General features: G+C 18.5%; 1 protein-coding gene across 1 annotated transcript; it reads left to right on the forward strand.

Annotated features, from left to right (window-relative positions):
- The first annotated feature begins 8,173 nt into the window (after window positions 1-8,173).
- On the forward strand, window positions 8,174-10,886 carry LOC552301 (chymotrypsin-1). The gene is made up of 4 exons (XM_026441414.1): window positions 8,174-8,250; window positions 8,882-9,198; window positions 10,257-10,508; window positions 10,671-10,886. Exons 1-4 carry the CDS (start codon window positions 8,199-8,201, stop codon window positions 10,815-10,817), a joined length of 768 nt encoding a protein of 255 aa, XP_026297199.1. The 5' UTR covers window positions 8,174-8,198; the 3' UTR covers window positions 10,818-10,886.
- Window positions 10,887-12,337: the final 1,451 nt, after the last annotated feature.

A 12,337-nucleotide genomic window follows, 5' to 3' on the forward strand; every position in this document is an offset into this window, starting at 1 on the left:
TTTTGTAAAATTTCGTGATAAAGGTGATTTAAATGATTTTTAAGACAAAATTCTATTCTCAAATGAAATTATTCTTATATTTTAATTATTTAAATATTTTGTAATTTTTTTATTTTTATATAAAAATATTTTATTAAATATTATTATTTTATAATTTAATTTATAAGTTAAATGCCAAATATTAGTGTAGAAAAAATATAATATAGAATTCGATAGAAAAAATTTACAATTTAATGTAAAGTTTGAGATCATGGAATAAATATTTGGGAGGAATGTATATCATTATATCAAATATTGGGAATGTATATCATTTCACGTAGAAAAATTAGTATTTCTTGACGGGATAATGAATACTGATGTTTATTAAAAAATAACTTTAAAAAATAAAAAAATTAAAATAGCTTAATTTATCGGATTTTTATTTTCAACAAGATAATTCTTTTGCTCACATGGCATATAAAATTTTGCAATGAATCGAATATAATATATTTAATATATTATATATATTAATTATAATTATATATATACATATTATATATACATAATATATGTAATACATTATATAATATATTAATATATTTTAAAAATATTTTTCCAAAGTTCTAATTTTAATTCAATACAAAATTTATGGCATAAATTAAAAAAAAATGTTAGAAAACTCAATGTTTCTAATAAATTGCAATTGAAACAAACAATATTAAAAAAATTAAAAAAAATCAAAAAAGAATGGAATAAAATTATATAATTATATTATAATTATATTATATATACTAATGAATTCACTAAAATTTTTACTTTATATAAATAAATAAGATATTAAGAATAAGATACATACAAAATAAATTAACATAAATAATTATTTCAATAATTATAAATATATTGTATTTAGAATTGCATACTATATTAATACTTATATACATAAATTGAATTTTAGTTTAGTGGTAAACAAATCCTGGAATTTATTTTTTTTTTAATTTTAATAATTTGAAATATTTCGTAATGAAGATTCAATTAAATTTTATTATGCATATAATTATGCAAAAAGAGAAAAAATTTCGTTTTTTCGTTTAATGATTGAGATTATCAATTACATAAGTTTAAAAATTTAAAAATAAAACTTTTGAGATACATTTTATATTATAAAATATATACGGAGTGTGCCAAAAATGTTAAAACACCGGTAAACTAGAAATTCCTAAGGTAATTTCAAGCAACATTTTCTTTGCGAAAAATTTCGTTACGGTCTTATTAACGAGTTATTAATAAAAAATATTAGCCAATCATGGAGCGCATAGTCTAATCGAACCGCGACATAGCGTTGGCTATGTACCGGCGGTCGAGCACAAACAAATCTAAGCAACAAATATCGAAGAAAGTGTGTATTGAATATTATAGTTTTTTTTCGTGATATAATTCGATATAATTTTTTATCGATAATAAAATATTTATCATATTTAATATATTTCTTTCAACTTATATTGCTTGTTTGTATTTATTTGGCACATAATCAACAATATCGCGACTCGACTAGGTTATTATCTGATTATAATAACGATAACAAAAATTTTTGCAAAAAAAATGTTGCTAAAATCTTTTTTAAGCAATATTTTTCTTTACAAAAATTTCGTTACGAATTGGTTAACGAGTTATTAATAAAAACACACTGATTATAGTGTATTTATATACATCATACAGAATGCGTAATCTAGTCAAGTCTCAATATTAGCAATGGCTATGTACCACCGATCGAACACAAACAGCAAGTCCAAGCATCATATATCAAAGAAAATGTATTAAATATAATAAATATTTTTTATCAATAAAAAATTATATCGAATTATATTATAAATAATGTTCGCGAATACTTGTTTTATATCAACTTCGGAGAAGAAGTTTCTCTCAGAAAATTCTCAAGAAATTTTTTTCTATTACTATCGATCGCTGATCTTTATTAAACCTAAACAAAAAATGATCTTTATCTGAAAAAACTACCATTATTAAGAAAACATTTAGTTGACACTTATAATTGTATATTTTTGATATATTTTAATCTGGTTGGAATGGAATCCTATTCCAAGGAGTGATATTCAAACATAGCTGATTCAATGGCAATTAACATCATTCAGTTCGAAATCTATAATAAATGCTGATTATCAGCATTTTACTATCTTTATACACCAAATATCAATTCAATTCGAAGAATTTTCCTTTAATTTGGAAGAGACGCGATTCGGCCACTGATCATAATATTATTGGTTATTATCATGCCTCAATTGAACTAAAAAAAGATTTTCTGAAAATCCTCTACAAACTTCACTTGAGGCAGAGTCTAATTAACGCTTATTATGAACATATTATATTCTGACCGTTGGATAAATAGATAGTTTTGAAATTAAGCATCATGTCATCTGATATGATCACCCACTGTGATGTTGTGAGAGATTCAATTCTTATATAGAGACACTTATAATATACTTGTATTACACTTGTAATATAATTCATTTATCGTTAAGAAAATACATTAACGGTTATAAATACCAGTTTTTACATTCGCAAATATACACCTTAGTTAGAGCATTCAACACATGTATACATATACTTAATTTCCATCCACAATCATAATAATAGCGGACGTGAACAAACAATGATATTCTCTCAAAATATAAATATTCAACATATTTTCTTTCATATGTTATTTGGATTTGTTCGTACTTAATCGTCCGCATGTAGCCAACACTATTATTGCGGTTCGACTAGACTACATGCTCCGTAATTAGCCAATGTTTTTTGTTAATAACTCGTTAAAATCATAAGGAAGGTTTTTGTAAAAAAAAAATGTTGCTTAAAATTACCTTAGGAATCTCCAATTAACAAATGTTTTTTCGGACATCAAATATATATTGCTAAATCTGATATTATAATCTAAAAATATGATATTATATGATTTACAATAATTTTTATTCAAAAATATAAAATTCATATAATATATTGAAATAATATACAATTGAAAAACATATAATAAAAAAATATCCTTACCAATTTTTATTATATTATTATATTTTATTATATTATATTATTTAAAAAATAGAGAAAAATATTCTATTATTTTTTTATTCAATAAATTTAAGTTTTTCTTTTATGAAATTTTTGTTTTACAATTATAAATATTATCCAATATAATTATCAAATAATAGACTTGTATATTTTATATTTAAAATTTGAAAAAGTTAACAAATTCTTATCATGTACGTTTTTGTTATAAATCTTATAATTTCATATGTATATATGTAATAAAACAATATCAAATAAATTCATACATATATCTATTTTAAATATTTTGAAAGTAGTAAAAGTTAATTATTCAATAGTTGAAATAAAGATATTTAATTCATATCTAATTTTATACAAATAATGATATATACAACTTGAATTAATCATATTTTCTGATTAATGAAAATTTTATTATTCTTCAAGTTATAAAATATTGAAATAGCTTATAAAACAGAAAATCATATATCATGAAATATATGTAATAATCACAATAAACATCATAAATGTACATAAATCTACAAATACATATTAGAATTTTTGATTTTTCTTTTTAGTTTTAATTAGAAATTTTCAACTGTACAATACCATAATATTTTCTCTATTCTTATATTCAATAATAAAACAAATATAACTATTTAGTATGTACAATTTGTATTAATCATATTTTACTTCACAGTCATTACTATTAAAAATAATAATAATTATTCATTATTAAAAATAATTTTTAAAAAACTAAATATTTCACCTCTATGATTCTACATATAACTCGAGGATATAATTTTATTTCACTATTTACAAAATCCTTTATGATCAAAACAGGCATAGATTCTGAAATATCTTTCATAGAACAAACGGAATTCATTTTCATAGAGTTCATTAGACTATCATATTCAAGAAATTCTGATGTAATTTAAGAAAAAAGAGAATTCTGATACTTAATGAAATAAACGATTGGATAAGTAATGAGAAAAATTTATCTTAAAAATTTTTTCTCTTTGTATTTAGATAAAACAGAATAATTTTAATAGATAATTTTAATAAATTATAAAACAACAAAATAATTATACTTTGTTTTGTTTACATAATTTTATTTTTATTATTTTTTAAAAATAAATCTATTTCTCGTAAGATTTCGAAAATAATATCAAATTTTTTTATTATTTTTTCATGTAAAAATTATCTATATATTCATAAAATTTGTTATTTATTTATATCTACTAACTATATTTTCAATTGTAAAATAATATAATTATTTTCTTGCATAAAAATTTGTAATAAAAGTAAATTGAGAAAATAAATGTATCAAATTTATTTGAAATAAAATGCAATATCAATATTTATAATTATATTGTAAATATTTACAATTATATTTATAATTATTAACTATTTAATAATAAATTATCAATACATAGATCATTATTAATAATTTAGAATAATTTTCAATTTTTTTTCATATATAATCTATTTTTTTATTAATTATTTTCTAAAAAACATTTTTGCTATTTAAATTAAAAAAATTGTTTTAATCTCTTATAAACTATTATATCAAAGATACATTTATGTTCATAAATGATCATAAATGAAATCATTGTAATCATGATATATTCATATTTTGAAGATTACATTAATTATGTTATTTTATTTAATCTATATGAATATGTATACGAATATAATATAATATAATATAATATAATAATAAGAATAAAAAGTAACATAATATTTGTTATAATAATATAACATAATATCAACAAGATTGAAAGATTAATATAATAATATAAAAATATAAGAGATTTAAGCTTCATCAAAGATAAAAAGATATGTTTCGATTATTTTTCTTCTTTCTTTAAATTATATAAAATTACATAATTTATATTCAAAAACTTCAATAGTAAAAAATATAATAATTATATAATATAACAATATATTATATAATTATATATGATTATTATACAATATAATTATATAATAATAAAAAATTCATTCTATAAAATACTATAAAATACATCTTCAGTAATAATATAACTATATTATATATAACTATAATGCTGAAAAGATTAAATATTCGAATTATTGAAATTTCATATTTTCATTGGAATTCCATTTTTTTCATAAAACATCATTGTTTGAACTATTCCCATGGAATCGGTAACCCCTATAATTCTGTATTAATCGTATTATAAAGCATAACAATACCATCACGACAGTTTCTTGGCATCGCAACTGAGATCTTCTGATATATTCTCTCAGATTATTCTCTCAGGCATATTCTCCTGGTACCGTGAACATTAAATATTATCAACAAAGATGTTTTACTCTATATCGGAGAGTATATGAAAACGACTGAAAAATAACAATACAATGCGATGCAAAGATTTCATGTACCTTCAAAATATTATAGAATGCGTATATAACATAGATCAATGGTTTCGGGACATAATCGTAACGAAAATGGCAAGTTCTTACCTTCACACATCATCAAATGATATAATCTGTAAATCGTACGTCAACCTCAGTGGGGTGCCTTCGAATCCTAAAGTTCTGCGAATCTGATGAATGATACGATTGGATATCAAACAAATAAACAAGCATTGAATCATGTGCTGATGCCAAAGAAGTTTTGGCTGAATCATAATCAATTTATTCAAGCTCTATTCCATTCATTTATATTGTTGTAATTCGAATTACAATAACAATGGATAAATATGAAATAACAATGATATTGGATAATTAAAATGCAAAAAACATATATATTCTTATTTCAAAGTTTTTAATAGTTTATTAATATGAATGTGTATTAATATGAAATGAAATATAATATATATTACAGAATATTAATGTTTAAAATATACATACAATTTATAATTTATTTACAAATAATAAATATATTTGTAAGATATTTTTCGAATCTATAAATAAAATACGAATACAAAAATTAATGTACAAAAATCTTGCTTAAAATTTATTTATTAAGCAATTAAATTTTACATTAAATAAAGCGAGATGGAAACAATGAAACGTGCGACGTAGAAATATGGCGAAGATCCATCTCATTTTACTTTCATTTCGCTTTATCTAATTAAAATTTTAATTGTTTGTTACTTAATAAATGGAATTCAAGTAATATTTTTATATACTTATTTTTATGTTTACTTTGACATCTAGACTTGACTTTTGATGTCTTACGAATATATTAATATCCTGTATTTCAAATATTAAAATTTCATCAAATATATAAATTTTTCTAGAATAAAAAAATATATATATTTATAAATTAGAGGTTTTGGATTTGAAATGTATATAGTAGTTATCTATGTATGTATATTTTTAAAAAATACACGAATTATAATACAGATAAAATATAATTTATATTAAATATATATATATATATATATATATATATATATATGTAAATAAGAATATATAAATTATATATAATTATTATTCCTACAAAACATATACAAAAAAAAAACATGAACAAACTAGTATTGAAATATTTTTATATATTTTTGTTTTTCATAAGTAAATTTCACAAAATTTAATTTAAAATATCTACAAAACTAATGATTTCTTTTGTTATATATAGTAATCTAATAGCTATCTTATAAATAATTAATTATATTGATCATTTTAAAAAATATTCAAAAATATGTAATTCCATTTAAGAAAATAATTTTCATATATTCTTTATGAAAAAATTAATTATTTCAAATTAATTACTTTAAAAAACAGAATTATTTTTTTAAATTTTAATTTTTTTAAATAACAAAGAGTGTACATAATAGAATATATATAGATTTAAATATTTCACTCTGTATAATTAGTTAATAAATATTGAAATAAAAATATAAGTGCATGAAGTAAAGTATTATTGAATATGAAATTAACGGAAATTTATTTTTGATAAATATTTATTATTCTACATTACAATAAAAATCTAATGTTTTAAAAATGAAAAAAATATAAAAAAATATTAAGTACAATAGAAATATGTAAAGAAATATATAAAATGGAAAGTAAAAAATAATAAATATAATGGAATGCTATTAAATTATTTAATTATTAAACTATTGAATATTTCTATAATTATTCGTGATTATATAAGATATATTGATTTGAATATTTTCTGATTGTAAGAAAAATTATACCTGTGCTGAAAATTAAAAAAATATTTATTATGTTTCATAAAATCTTTTAATTGTATTATAAAAAAATAGGAATATTATGTTGTTAAATATGATAATTTTTGTTTATCATAAATGTAGTTGACATTTACAACTTGTATATCACTAATCAATATTATTTTAATATTTATTTTCCAATTTCATTAACGTTTTTGTAAAAAAAAAACTTATATTTATATTCATATGACAAATAAATATGAAAATCAAATGTTTTTTCATTAAACAATTTCAATTGACTTTTTTTATTTTTTAAACATTATTTTTACCTTTTACAACGTTATCATTTATTTTTGGAATGAAAAGTACTTCATTTATCTTGCCTTTGATTGCCCTGTTGATTGCTTTATCTTTGTAATTTGACGTCATAAAAAAATGAAAAAATAAAAAAAATACTGGAAATTTATCAATTTTAAATCCTATCATCAATAAGAATTTTTACAAAATATATTTTTAAAAAAGATTTTAAAGAAATATATAACGTAAATACTATATTTGTTTTTTAATATTATTTATTTCAAAATGATATACTTCTACCTATTTATATAGATATTACGTTAAAAAAATTTTATATTTATAAAATATTATTATGCAAATAAAATGAAAAAATACAATTGTATTTACAAAACATTCAAATAATTTTTAAAATTTATAACTCAATCTTCTATTAAACATAATAATTTTTCTATATTGAAAATATAATTGATTTGTAAACTATTTAATCATCAGTTATTAAATTCACATCTGACAAAATAAAAATACGAAAAATTCATTAAGGAATTTATAATGATTTTCATTTATCCATACTTTTTATAAATTGTACACAATTGTTCAGATTGAATCGTTATTACTGATTGTCATAGATAACAGATAACAGTTATCAAGATTATTTTAAAAGATTGAAATTCGTATAAAAGAAGTTCTTTCATTCATATTGAGCATATTATTTTCAAAATTCTTTTATTCACTATGGCGCATTTCGCTTTAATTTTTATTTTTATTGTTAATATAATATTTAATGGTAAGTAAATAATAAATATTGAAATTCTAAATATTTGTTCAGAATTTTTTTTAAAAATAATATTCTTTAATTGTAATATATATCTAATTGTATATTATATTAATGAAACAAAATTTTCATATATATTGTTTTATCAATAATAAAAATAATTATACTCTTTTATTTTTTTTTAAATTTTGAATATTTTTTATATTTTCTTATTATATATAATAATAAATATATATATATTTTTCTATTATTAATTCATTTAAAAATTTAAATTTTATATTTTATATATACCTAATTAGAAAACACAATTCAGATTAACCTATTGATTAGCTTCTTTCTCACTAATTAATGAGATGAAATATACAGAGTTTTATTTTGAGCAATTTTATATAACTCGATTTTAGAAATTTTTCAAGAAATTATATATATAATATTTATTAATATTATATTATATTAATATTATATTATGCAATAAATATTTGGTATTATATATTATTGAATTTTGTTTAAACGTATAGAAATATAAATAGAAAAAGTTATTAAAAATCTTATTCTCTATAATATATTTCAAAATTATTGAAATCAGTGAAAAGTTCGCTTTTCTACATAATCGAAATTTAAATCTATTATTTTATTTGTGCAGGTATATCCGCAGAGAATTTGGAAAAAATCGTCGGTGGTACCAATGCTTCTCCCGGTCAATTTCCTTATCAAGTATCACTTAGAAAATCCGGACGTCATTTTTGTGGTGGTACTTTGATTACCGAAAGACACATTGTCACTGCTGCTCACTGCATCCATGGTATTGTATCTGCACCATATAATGATTTCACTGTTGTGACTGGTACAATCAGCAATATAAATGGAGGCCAAAGTTATTGTGTTGCTAAAGCTACTGTCAATCCCGACTTCAAACCTAGCTCTTCTGAATCTTACAGAAATGACATTGCTATAGTTACGGTAAATATATATATTTATTATAGTTTTGTAAAATAAAATATCTTATATAATAATCAATAATATTTTATATTTTATATTTATTAATTAAGAATTAAGCAGATATTAAATTTGATATAATTTTAATTAATATTGAATATTAATATTTTATTAATATATTAATTAATATAATATTAAAATAATATTAATATTGAATATTATGGCATTAAAAATATTTATTGATAAATAAAAATGTAAAAGTTAATCATAAAATAACTCTATCGAAAATTAAAGTTTTTTTTAAACTTTTTCAAATATTTTTATATAGAGATAAAATAAAATTTTAAGATCAAAATTAAAGAATTTAAATAAATTAATAAATTAATAATTAAAATATAATAAAATTTTGATTATGAAAATAATACATTATATTGTGTAAATACAAGTATACTTTAAACACAGATTAATAATATAATTTTTTATATTTTAATCCTATTAAAATGAATTATATATTAAAAATTAGAAAATATTTATTTTTAAATATAAATCGATTCAAGAAATATTAATATTATAACTATCTTTTTCAAACATTTAAGTTTCGAATTATAATTATATTTCAAACTTGCCATTTTTGTTTTTTATGTGTATTTATTTCATTTATATTTTTATTGAGATTTTTATCAGTTATTATATTATATTATATTATATTATATTATATTATATTATATTATATTATATTATATTATATTATATTATATTATATTATATTATATTATATTATATTATATTATATTATATTATATTATATTATATTATATTATATTATATTATATTATATTATATTATATTATATTATATTATATTATATTATATTATATTATATTATATTATATTATATTATTATATTAATCTTATTCTTTTTTTTTACATAAAATATATTAATAATAAATTTCTTGTTTTCTTAATAAATTTCTTCTAAAAACATAATATGTTTATAACAAAGAAAAAATTTTCAATTATTTTTCTTAATAACAAAAATATTAACTATATAACTAATAATTTTCCTTTAATTTTTTTTATAGCTTGCCGATACAGTTAAATCAAATACATACCAAAAACCAATTTCTCCAGCTTCTTCTGATCCACCAGTTGGTGCAACGTTAATAATGTCTGGTTGGGGACGTACCAGTACAAATGGAAATCTTCCTGAAATTCTTCAAACAACAAATGTTTATCTTATGAGCAATGAAGAATGTCAGAAACGTATTCCAAATTACCATATCTACAATGGACAATTATGTACTTTTAAAAGAAAAGGTGTTGGTATCTGCATGGTGAGTAATAATTTAAATTTATATTCTTGAAACTAATATCAATATTATATTAACACATACATGTCAATTTTAATTTGAAAACTTGATTATAATATTATAATATTGATTATAATAATTGTCTTTCAAATTTATCTTGAAAAACATTTTTTCTTTTTCTTATAGGGTGACAGTGGAGGTCCTCTTGTCTATAATGGTGAACTTATAGGTATCGCTTCCTGGGTCATTCCATGTGCTCAAGGATATCCTGATGCTTATACTCGTGTTACTCAATATAGAAACTTTATCAACCAAATTGTATCTAATATATAAATTAAATTAAATAATAATTAATGTAACAATTTACTTTTTGTTATATAAATAAAGGAATTTATATTATTATGTACAAATGATTAATTTAATATGTTTAAATAATTTAAATGAAAAATTATAATGAATATATTATAATTTATATTATAATATATTATAATTATAATATATTATAATATATTAAATAAAATAGAAAAAAAGAAAGATTAAAAAATATATTTAAAAATATCTTATGAGTTTTACGCTTTTTTAAAGATTCAGATAAATATAATTTAAAAAATCAGAATCTTTTTTATCATGAATAAATTAAAAATTTCAAAATAATATATTTTGATAAAAGAATCCTATAATAATAAATCAAATTTGACTATAGGTGAAAGATAATATAATATAATTGACAAAAATATTGTAAAAAAATTATTTTCTATAGAATAATCTTGTAAATATAGCAAAAGTTGATATTTTTTTTACTTGTTTATTTCTAAATTTATTTTAAATCTGTAAATATGATAGATAATTTTTACGATTGAATTCAAATTTGCACATAAAATATAATTTATATAAAATACGAAGAAAGAAATATTTTAAAGAAAGAAATTAATTATAAGAAATTATTGCATTTTTAAGCAAAAATTTCATTAATCTATTTTTTCATACATGTACTATCATTTTATCATACTTATTTTATAAATCAATCAAATTTATATAAAGACATATTAACGGTTGAATTTTTCTACATTATTAAACAATAAAAAAAAATATTTTATATGAATATATATATATAAAATTTTGATAAATTGCATTAAAAATTATAGGATATACTTATTATTTTGTATTTTCATTTTAAATTTAATATTGATTAAAGAAAGATGACATCAACATTGCTCCACTGTCCTTGTTCTGCTTTTGATATCGCAAGATATGGGTCAGCCAAGTAGACCCACTCGTTTGCAAAACCAATTATGGAACTTCTATTCAATATTGATATCATATGATACTGTAATATTATTGATTGGTATGTAACATGTCAAAATATTTGATCAAACTATACTGCAATTTTTATAAATAATATATAAATTTATTAATTAATTTTTTCTTTATAATTTAATTAAAAAAAATTAAACATATTATTATTTCTTAATTAATAAAAATATTATTATAAAATTTAACAATTTAAGATACATATTATTTTCATGATAAACTTTGATACATTGATAATCATAAATATTAAATGAAGAGGATAAGCAAATCATTAACAAAAAATAATTTATAACAAAAATTATTAATTATAATAAATTATTAATATAATAATATGAATAAAATATAAATAAATAAATTAAAAATTTAACGCGATTGACAGTTTCCCAACTCGCAAAAGAAGATTACGAAATTTTGGAAATATGATCAGAATAAATAAATAATATTTACAATTTTTTGTAGATAAATAACATATAATATATACAATTTTTTTTTTATTCATTTAAAATCCTTAAAATATCAAAAATAAAAAACAAACTCTTAAA

The sequence above is a fragment of the Apis mellifera genome, linkage group LG6, assembly GCF_003254395.2.
Source record: "Apis mellifera strain DH4 linkage group LG6, Amel_HAv3.1, whole genome shotgun sequence".
Classification (NCBI taxonomy): Eukaryota; Metazoa; Arthropoda; class Insecta; order Hymenoptera; family Apidae; genus Apis; species Apis mellifera.

Excerpts from the sequence above, each read along its gene's own strand:
- LOC552301 (XM_026441414.1), top strand. The coding sequence starts at position 8,199 with ATGGCGCATTTCGCTTTAATTTTTATTTTTATTGTTAATATAATATTT. Across the intron at positions 8,251-8,881 it reads TGTTAATATAATATTTAATG|GTATATCCGCAGAGAATTTG; the intron begins GTAAGTAAATAA and ends TTATTTGTGCAG. Across the intron at positions 10,509-10,670 it reads AAGGTGTTGGTATCTGCATG|GGTGACAGTGGAGGTCCTCT; the intron begins GTGAGTAATAAT and ends TTTTTCTTATAG.